The sequence below is a fragment of the Mus caroli genome, chromosome 15 (genome assembly GCF_900094665.2).
Source record: "Mus caroli chromosome 15, CAROLI_EIJ_v1.1, whole genome shotgun sequence".
NCBI classification, from domain to species: domain Eukaryota; kingdom Metazoa; phylum Chordata; class Mammalia; order Rodentia; family Muridae; genus Mus; species Mus caroli.
Window position 1 is genome coordinate 23,779,886 of NC_034584.1, and position 19,278 is coordinate 23,799,163.

The following is a 19,278-nucleotide window of genomic DNA, read 5'->3' on the forward strand; positions in this document are numbered from 1 at the left end:
GAGTTGTCGTCACGGGAAAGGCAGAGCACATGGCGTGGAAAGCTACCCCGGCACATGCGCAGCTTGCTTGTTTACTACTTAGAACATGGGTGTCAGTGCCATCAGCGCCATCTTGTAATGGCGAATGTGAAGGCGGCTCCTTACAGGTTGTCACTAAGTTCTGGCTATTACAAATGAATCTGGTGTCTGTACTGACATATAGGACCTTTAGGGGCGGCATGTATACATTTCTGTTGGCCATATTTACAGGAGTTGGATTTCTAAGACATAGATTGTACACATCTTCTCAGTTTTTGTAGACCGTAGGGAAGTTTTTTAAAAGGTCGTGTCATACACGTACTCAGCATTGAGACTTACTGTGTGCTCACCCCCACAGCCCAACTGTTTTCTGCTTTTCAGTGTCCTTGTGTGAGGCAGAAGTGTTTCCTTTGTTATGGGCTTAATTTGCATTTCGGTGACAGCTAATGGTGCTGAAAATCTTTGGTTGGGTTTGTAAACCTTTCAGAAATTTTTATGTTAAGTGCTTATTTGGGCCTTTCTCTCTGTGTAATTATTTCTTTTATTTTTTGAACTTACAATTACATCATCTTTCTGTTCTCTTCTTTCCTCCTTTGATCCCCTCTCATGTACCCCTCCTTGTTCTCTTTAAAATTCATGGTCTCTATTTTCATCAATTGTTATACGTGCATATGCACATACATTTGTAATACTAAATATGTAAATACAACCTGTTCAGTTTGTATACGGTTACCGATATATGTTTTCCAGGCAGACCATTAGGTACTGGATAACAAATTGGTTTACTTTTCCCATTTCTCCCAGTCTCAGCACTCCTTAGCTCTTATAGTTCTTTGTATAGGGTTAGAGCCTTATGGAGTTTCCCTGACCACTTTGCTGTGTCTATTGATGCCTTGTTCAGCTTACATTTGGGCAAGTCACATGGGTCATGAAACTTTGTCGATGTAGTTTCTGGCATCCCTAGAAGACATAATCGCACTGGGAACTCTGATTCTTTGACTCTCACAATATTTTTGCCCCCTTCTGCTAAAACTAGTTTTAAAGATTTAATTATTTTCATTTTATGTATATGAGTGTTTGCTTGCATGAGTGTGTCTGGTGCTTATATTTGCTGCAAAAGGAAGTCAGGATCCCTGGACCTGGACTTGCCAATGGCTGAGCCACCTTGTGGGTGTGAGGAACATGGGTCCTTTGCAGGACCACATGCACTCTTTAACACTGAGCCATCTCTCCAGCCCATTGTTAAACTTTTTCTGTTGGATTTTAAATACTTTATGAATGCTACAAATATCTTCAGCCACTTCCTGGCTTGTTCATTTTATTGCTGCTGTCTTTTGCTAAGCTGGGATTCTTAATTTTAATGTAGGATTCTTTATTGATATTCTCCTTAATAGCATTTTCTGTGTTCCATTTAGATCTTGGCTTTCTCTGAGGCAGAATAAATCCTCTTACGTTTTCCTTCTAGAAGTTTTAGTGTCTTATCTTCCAGATTTAGATCTTGAGACAACTAACTGGAAATACCCACTCTAGGCCCGTTCTTCAAGCACCACCTTTCCTTCAGTTTTCAATTCAGCATCCTTCATGTGCCTGCTGAAGCTATGACATCGTAAAGTGCCTTCCCTCTGCTACAGAAATGAGTTGCGTATGAAATCAGTAGGTTGTTGACTTGCCCAGGCAACTAGGAGAGTAGGTGACAGTGCCGTTGGACTTTGAATACATTCCTTGTGAATGACTCCACATCTCCCTTGTGCATTTGATGGAAGGTCACTGCTTATGAGAGCTCTGTCTTCCTTATTTTCTAAGTCTCATGAAAGAAACTCGTGACAAGCAAGGTCTGAATGAAAGGGTGTCCTACTCTGCTATCCTCGGTCTGTGGAGGTTTATTCCATGCAATTACCAGTGGCTAGATTTATTTATACTTGGAAAGTAATCACCCTTTTAGAAGAGAAAACATTATTTTTTTTTAAACATTCAATTTAATCATGGCTGGACTTTTCTTCTAGGTGCAGGATGGAATTCTAAATCCATTTCTGCTGTGTCTTAAAATTATATTTCTCCAGGAGATAATAATTCTCTCATATTTGTGAAAGCTCTATGATTAAAAATTAATTCATCATTCTCAAGGTGCAGTGTCCAAGTTATTGCTCTCACATTTCATGTGAGTTTAATAGAACTTCTGTCTGAATCTATTAAGCATTTAGTTGCTGATAAATGCTAAATCTATATGTCCTTAGCTTGAATATAGCTGTGTGTGTTTTTGTTTTTTCATTGTTGATATTATGGGTTTATAATTCACCTATTTAGGACTAATGGAAAGAAGTTTTTATTGCGTTTGAAATTCTAATTATGGTAATAGAGCTCATCATCTAAATAGAATCCCAGTGTATTTAACCAGGGCGGGGTGCCGGCACCAGGGACAGAGCACTTGCTGACAGACTTCCTTTGCAATCATTCCGCACTGTGCTTCCAGCTTTAAGACTTTCACCCAATATCCCGAGACACTGACAAACAAACAAAAACAAATCAAGCAAGCAAACAAACAAACAAACAAATAAAACACAAACCATTTGTCTAGCTTCGGATGCTTACTAGTTTCTTTTACATTGTAAGCAGAATGTGAGTTTAGATATACCTCATAAAGTAACTATTTTTGACCTGATTTCACGTTTTTCCTTCTACAGCAATTTCCCAAAGACACGATCAATGAAGAAGTGATAGAATTTTTGAGTCCTTACTTTGAAATGTCCGACTACAACATCGAGACGGCCAAGCGCGTCTGTGGGAATGTAGCCGGACTTTGTTCCTGGACCAAAGCTATGGCTTCCTTTTTTTCTATAAACAAGGAGGTGCTTCCTCTGAAGGTAGGCCTCCTAGGGTGAGCCCTGTGACCTGTGCCGGGGAGAAGTGCTGGGCCAATCGGTCTGTCTTCTTACAGCTCAGGCGCTTTGGCAGTCAGTGCATCTGTCCTCAAATCCCTAAGAGAGTGAGGTCTGAATGATGGATACTAACATGTTTCTTTCATCTTTAATACATGGCTCCCAAATTGCAGGGGCTTTTAAGCATGATTTTATTCTTTGTGAAGACACTGAGTCTGTTGTGAGTTGGGGAGTGGGTGGGTAGGGGATTGGGGGGGATGGGTATGGGGGACTTTTGGGATAGCATTGAAAATGTAAAAGAGGAAAATACCTAATAAAAAATAAATTAAAAAAAAAGAGAAAAAAAAAACCTAAGACAAGAAAATTAGGGCACAGAATGTTCTCCAACAATGTTCAAGATCTTAAGCAAAGGAATCCTATGAACGAGACAGGGTGAAGACATAGATACCGGTGCCAGAAATTCTGGTCTTTGAAGAAGGAAGGTAGAGCTTTCTCTTTCCCTTTATTGCACCTCAGGCAAGAATGTCAGCTATTTGAAATTAAATGTGATTTTTGAGCCTAACCCTACATTTCCCCAAGTAGCTGAATTTATGAGTGTTATTTCCATATTTGCCATCACTATTAAAAAGACACCCAGTCTTTAGCAAACAGAGCGGTGAACACATTTAAAAGCCCAAGCTCTAGTACTCATGTCTTAACAATCGTAGTTGGTGGCTTGATTTTGTTTTTGTAGATTTGATCTTTTCCAACCATAAACCAAGACGTACTTACTTATAATTGTTAGCTACCCAATAAACTTAATAAGTATGATAAAATGATCAGGAGTATCAAGGGGGAGAATGCAGAGCTTAGAGGGTGAGTCTCAGGTTTCCAGAGCTATGGAAAGCATCACTCATTCCGAGTCCGAGAATTTCAGAGCAAACAGATGATGTCATGCTTGCTGACACTATGGAAACTGACCACAGGAGATTCCAGCAAGCTAGAGATTGGTCCCGGGAAATGCATGGCATTCTAGTTTATATTTTCCCAGCAAACATAATAATGTATACATTTTGTTTTATTGCATTTATATCAAGAATAGGGAACTGAAATCATTGAACAGAGACTCCCCAAAAGGCAGAACAATGAAAACTTTTCTCCGGGGTTCTCATTTCAGCTTCCACTGAAGGTCAAGTCTAGCCTGTCATCTAGTGTTGGCTTATGAAATGTTTTTTTTGTTTTTTAAATAAATCTTTAAAAGCTTTTATTTTGCATTTTGGCCTCTGTAGCCTAAAATAGTTCTTAGGTATTTTGCCTACAACTGTATAGAAAATAAATTTGCTGATTGCTATTCTAATGTTTTATAATTTTATGGTTATAAGCATGGATAAAAATTAACATTAATATTTGGGTTTGGGTTCACGAAGTTTGAGGTGATCCCAGAGGCAGAGTAAAACACCGCTGTCAGTGTGTGCCCTGGGGGAACTCCCATCATCTAAAGTGTGGGTGCCTGGGGCCTCCCTGCTTCTTCTTCATCTTGTGTCCCCTGCAGGCCAACTTGATAGTGCAAGAGAATCGTCACATCCTGGCCATGCAGGACCTGCAGAAAGCCCAGGCTGAGCTGGATGCTAAGCAAGCAGAGCTTGATGTTGTGCAGGCAGAGTATGAACAGGCCATGGCAGAGAAGCAGGTAGGCTATGCTCGGAATGGGAGGGAGGCTCACACATTCTGTCCTCCTGAGTCTCAATCCTATCACGTCTTTCTCTGAAGGGTTGGTTTCCCTCAAGAGTTCACTGAGTTTTATAATGATCACACAGCCCATCACCCTCCGCTGAGGCCTTGACCTTGTTTCTAACTAACATCCAAAGTCATTGATAAGTAAGGGTTAGCGTGGTCCACTCAGGTGGATACTGGTTCTAGGCATAACTGTTCAAGTCTCTCTATGCCTGAGCAGAGTGAGGACCCCTGTGCCTCTGAAGTCATCCCTTCCCACAACATTACATTTAATCTTTCAAACGGTTTTAAAAGTAGGTGGGGCAGATCATTTTATTTTTCACAAAGCAGCCAAAACACAGAATGCCAAGGGAGAGTTCTGGCTTTAAGCTGATCAATCACAGCCTGGGCAGGACTTGGATATTTTGATGTTGTCTTAAGGCCTCCCTGTTACATGGATGTGACAGTAGGTGTATACTCTAATGCACAGTGATTGTCCACACATTTTTCATCTCTCTCTCTCTTTCTCTCTCTCACTCTTTCTCTCTCTCTTTCTCTCTCTCTCTCTCTCTCTCTCTCTCTCTCTCTCTCTCTCACACACACACACACACACAGAGAGGGAGAGAGGCAGAGAGAGACACATACAGAGAAAGAGGTGTCAGGGAAGGGAATTTGTACTTGCTAGCATCCAGATCCACAGACTTGTCATATATTATAAAATCACAGTTCTCCTGGGGGACTCTTTCCTAAAATCAAAGTGGATTTAATATAGAACACATGCAGATAAAACTTCAGGGTTCCTTATTGCAGAGGTGGCTATGAGTGCTTGGGTTACCAATACTCAGTCTTACGGTGAATGGAGGCCAGATTGGACTCAGCAGACATCTGTAAATTACCATTCAGGTAAAAATGCCCGAAGAGATTGCAGAGAGAAGGCATTGGAGTTTCTAAGTCATAAAAACCACCATGATTTTTCTCACTACTTTAAATAGTTTTTTAATTTCATAGTAGCAGAAAGTCACAAGTGATAGATATTTAAAGGACTCTGCACACCAGATTGTATAAGCTTTTAGCCCCAAATCTCCCGCGTCTGATTAACTCTGTATTGCATGTGGCATACAGGACCCAGAGTGAATCTTTCTTTGGATATTTCCTGGAGGTGCCCCCTTTCTAGATTAAGACACCTGCTTTTGACTCTTCAGTTTCATGGTATACAGAATACACACTGCATCTCTTGAAGATCCAAGTCCCCCGAGAGCTGTGAGGGTGCATTCCTAAGGATGTTCTGCAGGAGTGAGCCAGTAGCACCTGCATGGCCTTGTATGTTTCTAGTGGGGGGGGGGGTCACTTACATAAGGAGAAAATTAGCATCGCAACTACAGAGCCTACATTAAAAAGCAGGAGGAGAGAGTATTAATTTCTGTCTTTCTGGATATTCCCTTGTATCCAGAATAAAGCACTCTTTTCTATTGTTTATTGTGTTTAACTTTTAGCAGGTTTGCAGTTGCTCATTCGCTTTTTTATTGCTGTTCTGTTTATTAGTTTAGATAAAGCTTATTACTTCATTTGTTAGTTTATTAGTTTAGATAAAGGAACACAGAGAACTGCTATTGTAAAAATATGACCATAGCTTGAAAACCCGATTTTCCACAAATTTCAAATGTCTTTAGATTGAAAACAAGTTTGCCCTGAGCCTGCTGCTTAACCAACTTAGGAACATTATTTTCAGTCATTTTTGTTTCACTTTCTTTATCCCTAGGGCCAGATGAAGCTGGAAGTACTTGTGGGTCTCCCAAAGTTGTTCTAGTGTGCAGTTCATTGTAGCCCAGGCCTGCATGGCCTTTTTAAAGTGTCCTGGCTGCTGTCCACAAAGAGTGCAGTGCCTTGTCTTAGGGTCTAACTTCTCTGGCCTTCTGAAGAGTTAGCTGGCTTACTTCCCAGTTAACAGAGACCAGACCTCAGAGTTGGACCAAAGGTGTTCTATACCCAACCTCTAACCAGAACTATCTGCTTCTAGTTACCATAAGCATTAACCATTCTTTGCCTATAACACAGTAACCAGAGGAACCTGGCGACCTAGAGAACAAAGACAGGGAACTAGGGCCTGACAGTTCTTTTTTTCTTGTTTGTTTGTTTGTTTTTGACTTTATTGGATATTTTCTTTATTTACACTTCAAATATTATCCCCTTTCCTGGTTTCCCCTCCATAAAACACTTCCCCCTATCCCCTCCCTCATCCCCCTGCACACCAACCCACCCACTCCTGCTTCCTCGCCCTAGCATTCCCCTACACTGGGGCATAGAGCCTTCACAGGACCAAGGGCCTCTTCTCCCATTGATGTCTGACTATGCCATCCTCTGCTACATATACAACTGGAGCCATGAGTCCCACAATGTGTACTCTTTGGTTGGTAATTTATTCCCTGGGAACTCTGGGGGGTGGGGGTACTGGCTAGTTCATATTGTTGTTCCTCCTACCTCCTATGGGGCTGCAAACCCCCTCAACTTCTTGAATCCTTTCTTTAGTTCCTTCATTGGGTACCCTGTGCTCAGTCTAATGGATGATTGTGAGCATCCACTTCTGTATTTGTTTGGCACTGGCAGAGACTCTCAGGAAGCAGCTATATCAGGCTCCTGTCAGCAAGCACTTGTTGGCATCTGCAATAGTGTCTGGGTTTGGTGATTGTATATGGGATGGATCCCCAGGTGGGGAAGTCTCTGGATGGTCATTCCTTCAGTCTCTGCTCCACACTTTGTCTCTCTAACTCCTTCTATGGGTGTTTCGTTCCCCCTTCTAAGAAGGATCAAAGTATCCACACTTTTGTCTTCCTTCTTCTTGAGTTTCATGTGGTTTGTGAATTGTATCTTGGGTATTCTGAACTTCTGGGCTAATATCCACTTATCAGTGAGTGCATATCATATGTGCTCTTTTGTGATTGGGTTACCTCAATCAGGATGATATCCTCCAAATCCATCCATTTGCCTCAGCATTTCATAAACTCAGGTGACAGCAAATGCTGGTGAGGATGTGGAGAAAGAGGGACACTCCTCCATTGCTGGTGGGATTGCAAGGTGGTACAACCACTCTGGAAATCAGTTTGGCTGCTCCTCAGAAAACTGGACATAATACTACCTGAAGATCCAGCAGTACCACTCCTGGGCATATACCCAGAAGATGCTCCAACATGTAATAAGGACACCTGCTCGACTATGTGCATAGCAGCCTTATTTATAATAGCCACAAGCTGGAAAGAACCCAGATGTCTAACAGTTTTCTTAATCAGCTGGATATAAGTAAGGATGGGGAATTCTGACAAAATGCAATTAAGAATATCTTTTCAGTGAAAACCTTGTTTTAAATAAATTATTTTAAATCAAATACCATACAATCCATATCTCTATTCTTGGGTTGAAACAAGTAGGCATATATGATGGGGATATAACACAGAAGTAGGCTTTTGGTTATTTTTCATTAACTAAAGGGAAGACAAAACTCCAGAAAGAAGGTGAGAATAGATTGAATTAAGTCTCTCCTGTATTCAAGGCCCTGTATTGTGTTATTCTTACAAAAGCAATCTATTCATTATAGAAAATGTATTTAGGGAATCCTGGAGAGGAACATAAATAATACCTTGCTCTTATATCTGAACATATGCTATATATATATGTATATAGTACATATACTTTAAGCCAATTTAAAAACAGAACACTTAGTGATACTGTTTTATTATCTAAGTTTTTAACTTAATAAAATATTGCAATATTTTTTGAGGCATAAAAATTACAAGATAATTTTAAATTAGAGTATCTGTATCAGTACTGTATGATAATTTAAATGGAAATCTAAGAAATTCCACTAAAGAAAAATATTGGAACAGTTTAAACTTTCCATAACATTATAGATATTCCCATTGAACTTACTTTATAAAAATGTGCAGTATGTATTTGTTACAGATGGGCATCCACCGATGTCCACCTCTTTGTCCATACTTACTTCATTTCCTATACATTCACATGTAGAACTGGAAGTTATCTCTTAAACATCTACATAGAAGATGAAAAGTCTTAGGGACTAGGAGTATAGTTCAGCAACATACATGTCCAGCATGCCTGAGGCCCAGGGTTCCATCACCAGCACTAGAAACTGGGGGTGGAATTAGGTTTGAAATGACCATATTATATGGAAGTCTGCTTTAAAGTCTCTTTGCTGTCTCAAGGAACAGCTTAGAAATATATGATAAGTTGTACTAGGCTGAGATTTCTGCAGGAGCCTTGGAGCCCAATGAGGTGAAGAAAATTTAAGCTTCTTCTGATGTGAAATGCAATGTGGCCTTAGGTGATGCATTGAAGACAGCAGGGTTTGAAATGAGAAATACTCCTAAGGATTGTCATTCTTTATATACATTGTGTTACATGATGCTATCATGTGTGATTTTACTAATGAGTGATAGAAATGTCCTCCATTTTTCTGTTACTAACACTGGGGAGAAATTGGTTGCTGGGCTCAAGGCACTGGGCAGAGAAGCGCCAGAGGCAAGACAGAGCCAACACAGACATACAAAGCTAGAATCTTGTTTTTTTGTTTTTGTTTGTTTGTTTGGTGTGTGTGTGTGTGTGTGTGTGTGTGTATGTGAAATAGGCCTTCCATGTGTCAAGGAAGACAATACATGCTTTAAAGTCACACATTTGAGTGAGTAGCTGCTCTTTTGTCTGAGGAAAGGTTTCCTTCTTGTTTTGGCCTTCTTTAGACCTTGCTTGAAGATGCGGACCGGTGTAGGCATAAGATGCAGACAGCATCCACGCTCATCAGTGGCTTGGCAGGTGAAAAGGAGCGATGGACGGAACAAAGTAAAGAGTTTGCTGCACAAACTAAACGGCTCGTAGGTCTGTGAACTCTTTCATTAACGAGACTGTGTGTTGACTGTGATGGAGTCAGAGGCCTTAAGCATGAATCAAACAGCACTTGCTTGTTTCAAATTCGTATATGTATGTTTGTGTGTCTACAAGCATTCCAAGGAGGTGGGTAATTGTCTGTTACACGTGTCCTGATTTCATGTGTCAATGACCTTCACACCTCTTATTTTTAATTTGCTTTCAAACACTTCTAAAAACGTGGGCTATTGATCATGGACACTTTAATGATGACTCTGCCTTTTCTGGTTTTTAAAGTTACATTTTTGAGCTAGAGGTCACTCTTACAACAAAGTTATGATGACCCGATGTTTAACTTCTGATAGTCCTTTTTTGATAGGATATTTAGAGTCTGTTCTGCAGTCAATCAAACTCACGCTTATTGATCAATGCCATTGGCAGCCTGTACTTACAGGTTGACTATGGAGTTTTAGGTTAAAAGAATGGTTGTTGATTCACACTTTCTTTTCAATTTTAGTGAGTTATGCAATTGCATGGAGAGTCACAAAGTATTTTTGGGGTGCTTGCTTTCCACTTTAGGGGATGTGCTGCTGGCTACAGCTTTTCTGTCATACTCTGGTCCATTTAACCAAGAGTTTCGAGACCTGCTGTTATATGATTGGAAGAAGGAAATGAAAGCCCGTAAAATCCCGTTTGGGAATGGTCTAAATCTCAATGAGATGCTGATCGATGCCCCTACTATCAGCGAATGGAACCTACAAGGCCTTCCAAATGATGACCTGTCCATCCAGAATGGAATTATTGTCACAAAAGCATCACGCTATCCTTTGCTCATCGACCCTCAGACTCAAGGCAAGATCTGGATTAAGAATAAAGAGAGCCAAAATGAACTCCAGGTGATTTCTGTTAGAGTACATTTATACATATCAAATTGTATTTTTTTGTAGAGCCCTCTCATCTCCCTCCCCATCAAAAGAGAGAAGTATTTGAACATTTTACGTGTTTTTCTTGGGATCCTAAATAGAGATATAAGCTTATATATAATAATGAAGTATTTTCCATAACCTTATTGTTTGCATTTTTGGGCACACGTACCACTATTATATTTCAGTGAATCAGAGCTCTTCTGTTAAGGTCACAGCTTTCTTTGATAGTCAGAAGAAGTAAAGCACTTTATCTGTGCTATGCTTACACAGAGACTTCTTGTCATCTACCAATGGGGTTGGTGGAGGATAGGAAGAAGCAAAGATATCCCATACTACCTACCCTCACATGTTGCATGGTAGGTGATTTGTCTATTAAAGGCGGAGTGGAAACAGCCCAGGATTTCTAGGTCCTTGTTAGTTTCCTGGGGCAGAGTGTTTAGAGGTCACATGGTATTGCTGAGTGTCACATCATGAACTTGTCTATCCAGAGTAACCTGGTGATCCCACCCCATGCTTAGATCACATCTCTAAACCACAAGTACTTTAGAAACCACCTGGAGGACAGCCTTTCACTGGGGAGGCCTTTGCTCATCGAGGATGTTGGGGAGGAATTAGACCCTGCTCTGGACAACGTTTTGGAAAAAAACTTCATTAAAACAGGATCTACTTTTAAGGTATGTGAAACCCACTGATACCAGTATACAGGGCAACAGCGCATCCTGGTAGGGGAGACAGATGCTTTCAAGAGGCTACAAATAGAACCAGTTGCTAGATGTTTTTCTGCTCTCCTGAATAGAGGCTAAATTATTGACAGATTAGGAATCCTGTCATGCTTATTACTATTTTAATTCTGTAACAAAGAAACGGATTCTATTTTGATCTTCGGCTGTTGAAAACTTTAAGACCCTTCTTGTCCCGCCTTCCTTCTGTCCAGATAAGGGCACGCTTATGAAATCCTTGGTACTAAGTTATGTGATACTGGTGAGAAATCTAAACCGCACAAGTCCACGTGTGTTTACATCCTCATCTTAGCCTTATCCAGGGACTGTTGTAAACCACGCCCCTTCCCTGCTCTCTCCTGCCATTTTTGGGTCCTGCTTGTGTGACTTCTCAAACTTCAGTATGTGGGTGGTAATCCCTCTCATTATTCTCAACGGGTTAGCTTTCCCTTATCTTCTGGGTTTAGTCATGACACTTTTGATAACTAATTCTGTATTTGTTACATGGTATGCTTAGATCTCTTAGCTCCTCCTCTTTCATTGTTGTTTTTTAATAATCATTTTATTTATTTACATTTCAAATATCCCTCTTCCCTGCTACCCCTTCACCAACCCCCCTCATTACCTCTCCCTCTCCCCTCCCCTTTGCCTCTATGAGGGTGCTCCTCTACCTATTCACTCGCTCCTACCTCACCCCTCTAGCATCCCCTTATGCTGGGGCATCAAGCCTTCCTCTCCTCCCACTGATGTCAGATAAGGCCATCCTCTGCTACATATGTATCCGGAGTCCTCGCTCCCTCCACTCTTTGGATGGTGGTTTAGTCCCTGGGAGCTCTAGGTGGTCCAGTTAGATGATATTGTTCTTCCTATGGGGTTGCAATCCCCTTCAGCTCCTTCAGTCCTTCCCCTAGCGCTTCCATTAGGGTCCCCAGACTCAGTCTCATGGCTGGCTGTGAGTATCTGCATTTGTATTAGTCAGGTGCTGGTAGAACCTCTCAGGGAGTAACCATATCAGGCTCCTGTCAGCAAGCACTTCTTAGCATCAGCAATAGTGTCTGAGTTTGGTGTCTGCAGATGGAATGGATCCCTAAGTGGGAAGGTCACTGGATGGCCTTTCCTTCAGTCTCTTCTATTTTTTGTCCCTGTCTTTTCTTTGGACAGGAACATTTCTGGGTTAAAATTTTGAGATGCATGGGTGGCTCCATCCTTCTACTGGGGGCCATGGCTATTTTCTTAGCTCTTTCTCTTTCCCTTTGTCTCTCCTGTCCTCCCCGCCTCTTGTCTCATATCGTAGTGTCTTGAAGCTCTGTGAGTACCTAATGACAATTTTTTATGTCTTAATATACAAATCATATCCAGTTACAAATTGATCCAAGCAATAACTGATCCAATATGAAAAAGACTCAGTTGTCTTTCTCCTCTGTCTAACTTTCTTTTTATAAAAAAGGTGAAGGTCGGCGACAAGGAAGTGGATGTCATGGACGGCTTTAAACTTTATATCACTACCAAGCTGCCGAATCCAGCCTATACTCCAGAAATAAGTGCTCGGACCTCCATCATCGACTTCACAGTCACTGTGAAGGGCCTGGAGGATCAGTTACTGGGGAGAGTCATTCTCACGGAGAAGCAGGTGCGGAAAGCAAGGCAGACTCCCGTTGCTGCACTGCACTGCATTTCATTGATACAAACAGTATAAACATTGTCGTGGGGTTGATTTCTCCTTTATCCCCATGGTTTGCCTGTGCCCTGAATCTTAGCTCTGACATTGAAATTGCTTTAGGAGCCATTAATCTGGAATCTAAAGTTCACATTAATTCTTGAGTATTTTCTTTTTCCATGAATAGGAGAGGGTTGGCCAATTATTTACACATGTATTCTTCTGAATATATGTGTTATGCTGTGGTGTGTGGATGTGCATGTCCATATATGTGTATGTAAGTGTGTATAGAAGCCAGGGATAGACATAGGGTACTGCTCAATGGCTACATCACCTTTTTTAATTTCAAATTTTATCATCATCATCATTATGTTATTAGTATTAGTGCTATATATAAAACAATAACAACTATTATTATTATTATTATTATTATTATTATTATAATATGTGTTTTCCCTGCATGTATATCTGTACCCCACATGCTTGTTTGGTGCCTGTGGAGTCCTGAAGAGGGTACTGGATCCTTTGGAACTGGAGTTATAGATGGTTGTCTGCTGCCATATGGGGCTAGGAATTGGAACTGGGTCCTCAACAAGAGCAGCAAGCGCTACTCCATATTTTTTAAGATGTGACCTCTCACTAAATCTGAAGCTGCTCACTTCAGGTTTTCTGGCCAGCCAGTCAGCTTTAGTGATTCACCAGTCCCTAAGTGCACCTCCCCTACTCACCCCTGCCCTCCACCCTAGTCACTCCCTCCCTGTGCTGGGGTTGAAGGCACATATCACAATGCCTGATATTTTCCATGAGTTCTTGAGCTCCAAGCTCAGGTCTCCACACTTGTGTTGCACACACAATCATCTCTCCAGCCAGATGTGCAATATGTTTTTGTAAAGTCTAAGACGTCGACAATATAACTGCCATTATAGTCATTATTCTGTGTTGTTATTCTGTTCTTCAACGGCTTTATTTTCATAAGAAGCTAATTTTATGGTGAACTCCAGTTACCTGCTGACATTCAGTTTTCTTCCCTGCTTTCATTTGGTTATGATGTTTCCTAGCATACAATATGTAAACTTTGAGACCACACTCAAATCTCCAGCTTTTTTAAAAAAATTATTTGCTTTTTATTTATGTGAGTGTATGAATGCATACATGCACCTCTGTGCATTTATATGTATTCATGCATATAGATGCCTGCAGAACCAGAAGAGGGTGTCAGATATCTGATAACCGAATTGCAGGCAGTTGTCACTATCCAACATGAACTCTGGGACCTGAACCTGGGTCCTTCGCAAAGGCAGCATGCTCTCAGCTACTGAGCCATCTTTCTAGCTCCCCAGTCTCTGTTATCTTAAAGAGCTCCATGTGTGCCCGATGGGTCTGGTGTAAACCTTTAGAAATTTGATGCGTGAGTTGGGTTAAGGCATATTGACCTGCACTTGTCCCCAATACACACACGATAGAAGCTTAGAGTCAACTCCTGCAAGTTGTTCTATGACCTCCACGCATGTCCACGACGCATGCTCTCTCCCCACAATTAAAGAAATGCAGAACAAAATCAAGAAGAACTCGTGTAGCCTCTGGCGTCTCCTCTTCTGGTTTGATCCCCGTCGCTGTGACGAGCACTCTGACGGAAAGAAGTGAGGGAAGAAAGGTTTTCCCTCAGCTGAGAATTCTAGAGCACAGTCCATTATTCAGTGACCAAAGCAGGAACCTGAAGGCCAACCTGCCTGCGATTTCACACATTATTGTTGGTGACCAAAGAACTCACTTTACAGCCAATAAATACAGAGGAGACCATGCTGCCTGGTGGCTCATAGGCCAGCTAATACTCAGCTTGATTTCGTATACAGTTCAGGACTACTCGCTTAAGGATAGTACTACCCACAGTGGGTTGTGCCTTCCCAAATCAATTAGCAATCAAGACAGTTCCTCATAGATATACCCATGGGCCAGTCTGATTAGGCAAGTCTTTGACTAAGGCTGTCCTCTCAGATGACTCTAAGGTATGTTAAGGTGACAGTTAAGGCTAGCCACGACAGCTACTAACTCAATGAGGCTCTGGAATCATAACTCAGTGCCTGCTCCCTTTGCTCCTGGATTTTGAGATAGCTAGCTTAGTGTTCAGTGGAAAAAATGACCAATAATTTATAAACTTCCTTTTTCTGAGTCAGCGCTTCCCCTGGGGAATGTGTGAAGCTTAAGCAATGAGATACAGAAGGTTTTAATGAGACCACTACCATGGTGAGGTTGAAGTTGCTATCGACTTTCTCATGGGCTCGATAGCAATGAGGTGATTTTTGCTTTATGGCCCCTTCTGTGCTGACCCAAAGATTTATTAGGTTAAGACTATGGGCAAATTCTTTGAATCTGCGCCTCCTCCTGTCTATATGCTTTGTGCATGCTGTATCAGGCTTGCTCTTCTGAGCTCTACCACTGCAAGGGAAAGGGAAAATATCTTTCTCTTTCTCCTCCCTTCTCTCTTCTCCCATATCCTCTGTGTTTTTAATTGCTGTACATGAATAATACTCGTGAACTCAGAACTTGTTTGAGGAGCCTTTAAACCTCAATGGAGGAGCTAGAGAAAGTACCCAAGGAGCTGAAGGGGTCTGCAATCCTATATAGGAGGAACAGCAATATGAACTAACCAGTACCACCCAGAGTTTGTGTCTCTAGTTGCATGTGTAGCAGAAGGTTGCCTAGTCGGCCATCAATGGGAGGAGAGGCCCTTGGTTTTGCGAAGATTATATGCCCCAGTACAGGGGAATGCCAGAGCCAGNAAGCGGGAGTGGGTGGGTTGGGGAGCAGGGTGGGGGGAGGGTATAGGGACTTTCGGGGTAGCATTTGTAATATAAATGAAGAAAAAATCTAATAAAAAATTCAAAAAAAATCAACGTAAAAACACCAGCACCCAGTGTTGGTGGCTAGAGAAGATTACAGTATCAAGGGTGGTTTCAGATTCTTAAAAAGATGTTCATCAGCCTTATAAAATCAGTATAGGTCCAGTGCCAGTGTTTCCTGTCTTCTTGGGAAAATTGAGAAAATCATTCCCTTACTAACACCTCATTAGCAGGACACACACTCAAAATAAACAGCCCTTCCAAACATTGGGGAAAGACTACATTGATAGTTTTATTTATTATTATTTTTTTATAAAACAAGAGGATTATCTTTCCCTGTATACCATTATAATAACTACAATTATCTTGAATTTCTCAAAGTAAAGTCTAATAATGGAAGAGAAGACCTGCTGTGTGTGTGTGTGTGTGTGTGTATGTGTGTGTGTATGTGTGTGGTGTGTGCACATGCGTGTGTGTTTGAGTGTGGTCAAACTCCATTGTTGTTTCTCAGGTACCATTCATCTGGTTTTGCAGAGTCTTCTGTTGGTTTGGTACTTACCCACTAGGTAAGGCTGGCTGGCCAATGGGCTCTAGAATCCTCTTGTCTCCAGTTTCACAGCCTTGGAATTACAGGTGTTCCATCTCCATCCCACCTGGCATTTTTGTGTGGATGCTGAAGATTGAACTCAAGCAAGCACTTTACTGACTAAGCTCTCTCCCATGACTTACTTCTTAACAGTGTTATTTTTCTCAAGGGGTTTTGTTTTTGTCTTTCCCCCACAACAACTACTCTTCTCACACTATCTTTAAACCTTCTAATATGGCCGAGTTTTTCATGTGGGTGGTGAATAAGGGGGTCTGAGCTGGTCTTTTTGTCCTCTCAGTCATTTCCCATAACCTAAGTTATCACATTGAAACAAGCCATGTTTATGCACTTTGTGGACACAGGATTATAAACTGAGGTCCAATCTACAAGAAGGTAATATTTTTCAGTTAATGTGATACCCCAAAGTGAATCAAAATAATTTTGTCATAAATCCTTCTCTCATCAGAGAGAATATTTTTGGAAGACATATATATTTATATAGGTATGTAGATAGAATGACATATCCATCCATCCATCCATCCATCCATCCATCCATCCATCCATCCATCCATCCATCCACCCACCCATCCATCCATCTAAACATTTTTGTGAACAATTCTACTTATCAAGAAATAGTGTACTTGTTATTTCTCCTAGAAATCCATAAAGTTCCAGGAGAAGCAGAGAGATAATTTGAGCAGCCATGAAATCCCTCTCTTAACTTCACTGTTCAGTTATGTGATATTTTCATGTCCATTTTATGGATGAAAATCCTAAGGCTTGTGGGACTTTATAAAATGGCTAGTATGATGTAGATAATGATCTAAGTATACATCTTTATGATGTTAACTGTAGCATCCTTTCTGTCTTTTTACATTTTTTTTTCTTAATATGCTCAGATGAAGACTTCACAGCACTTACCCTTAGGAGCTCAGAGGCCAAACTATGTGAAATGTATATATTTTGATGTGTTGCGATTTATTATCATTTTATTTCCAAGTGTAGCCATAAAAATGGGACTCTAGGAAAACTGTGGATGGAAAGCAGTGTTATAGCATCCTCTAAATGTCACTTGCATATGCTAATTTCTACATTTCCTGAAATTTGGAATTCTCATGTAGCGAATAAGTGAATTGAAGTAACAACTAGGGAGGCAATGCAGATGGCAGCGACAGTGGGAGGAACATGTTTTCTTTGACTGGCTACAACTCAGGGACCTCAAAACTGGTAGAAGTGTATACGTTCTGAACCCTTGCTTTGTTCTAAGATTGCATTCTGACACAGAGATGATAGAATTTGATCGTGAATTTATTGTGAAATTTGTGAAAAGGAAGTACTCTGGGGACAGGGAAATGATCCAGTCGGTGAAAGTGGTTGGTGTGTAAGTTTGGAGGTCCTGTTTAATCCTTGAAACCCACTTAAAGATGGAAGAAAAAGACCAACCCCACTGAATTTTCCTCTGATCTCTATATGCACACAGTGGCACAGCCACCCACAAACATCACTCCACCACCACTCACCACCAACTTAAAAAAGTAGAGTACTCAAAAGGTTTGGCTTGAGAAGTTGGACGTATGTAGTTCCACTTGCTGTGATGAGGAAGGCTGAGTTTGAGCAGAATTTCAGAGAATACATTCAGGTTGGCTGACAGTACTAAATAGAAATCATTTCTCAGAAGTTCTAAGGTTGTCAAATGAGGAGCTCATGGGACAATTTGGCAGTTGTCACTGTCTAATACCTTTGTATCATATGTGTATCTGTCTGTCTACATATTATCTGTGTTTAATCTATCTATTGGTCTATCAACTCCCTATCTGTATAATCTATGTACATGCTACCAATATTTACCTTTATTTCTCTATCATCATCTCTCTATCATTTATCTACCTACTGTATGTATGTATGTATATATGTATGTGTATGTATGTATGTATGTATGTATGTATCTATCTATCTATCAATCTATCTATCATCTTTCTACTCTATCATCTGTCTGTCTGTCTGTCTGTCTGTCTGTCTGTCTGTATATCATCCATCTTTATTTTATTTTCAGTGCAGAGGATCAAAGCCAGGGTATTGTGTGTAGTAAGGAAGTGCTACTTAATTAACTGAAGTACATCCCCAGCTGAGTGATTAGCATTTTGATGGCGATCAAATCAAGGCATAATTTGCAGACTGGCTATGGGTTTCTTTTCTCACAATCATAAGATGCTTCCTAGAAATGAAGAATTACATTACCCATAGAAGTGAAGGGGCTTGGATATTGGTTAATAAGACATTTTTCTAAATCTGGTTGCCTTCTTTCTCCTGAGGCTTGTATGAGCACTGGATATTAACAGACAGGTAACACCACCCAGCAATTAACTTGTACTTCCATTATGCACTATTATTTCAAATGATTCACTGTCACAAAGACTTAAGCCCATTTCTACAGGGAATAGAATTTGGAATCCTGCTATGGAATCCTGGATAACTACTTGTGTAATGCCCCTTTCTTACGCTTCTCTAGGAATATGAGCAGTGCATATTGTAAACTTGTAGTATAGCTATAGGAAGTCACACTCAGACCTGAGAAAGGCCATCTTGTAATTTTGCTGTTGAACTCACATTAAAGATTTTGTTTCGGGGACACCTTGGGTGCAGAGTTGGCGGACACCCCCAAGTCCTCTAGTAGACTCTTCATGTGATCTTAGGACCACCGGTGAGTGGAACACAACTTCTGTTCCAGTCCAATCACTCGGGACCTGAGACAGCATTAGGGAAGCAGAAAAGCCGGCCTGACCAGGGTCACAAATCCCTTCCAGTCGGTGCCAGCACTGGGTCACCTGGGTGCAGAGTGAGCAGACATCCCCAAGGTCCCTAGAGGACAGCTTCTGAGGCAGACCCCGTTTTGGGCTCCAGATTTCCGGGCACCTTCCCTGCCAGAGGAGAGGTGTCCGTCCCACCCAAGAGGCCTTTGCTGGAGCACCTGGGGGGCCATTTGATTCCTGGATCCCTCTGAGACTAGTCTGTGCAAGTGAGAGTGTGGACTACAGAAGCTAATAGGCCCTGTTTCAGGCCTACATCTTCTGCCAGGAGGCAGGTCTGAATGC

The 19,278-nt window shown here is 41.2% G+C and overlaps 1 protein-coding gene across 1 annotated transcript in view; it reads left to right on the forward strand.

The window, feature by feature from the left end:
- Dnah5 (dynein axonemal heavy chain 5) overlaps positions 1–19,278 on the forward strand; it is a 249,534-nt gene that overhangs the window by 187,927 nt on the left and 42,329 nt on the right. The window contains exons 60-65 of the mRNA XM_021183130.1: positions 2,700–2,879; positions 4,426–4,563; positions 9,335–9,470; positions 10,038–10,354; positions 10,903–11,058; positions 12,551–12,733. Coding sequence (XP_021038789.1) covers positions 2,700–2,879; positions 4,426–4,563; positions 9,335–9,470; positions 10,038–10,354; positions 10,903–11,058; positions 12,551–12,733 — 1,110 coding nt within the window. The remainder of the gene's footprint in view (positions 1–2,699; positions 2,880–4,425; positions 4,564–9,334; positions 9,471–10,037; positions 10,355–10,902; positions 11,059–12,550; positions 12,734–19,278) is intronic.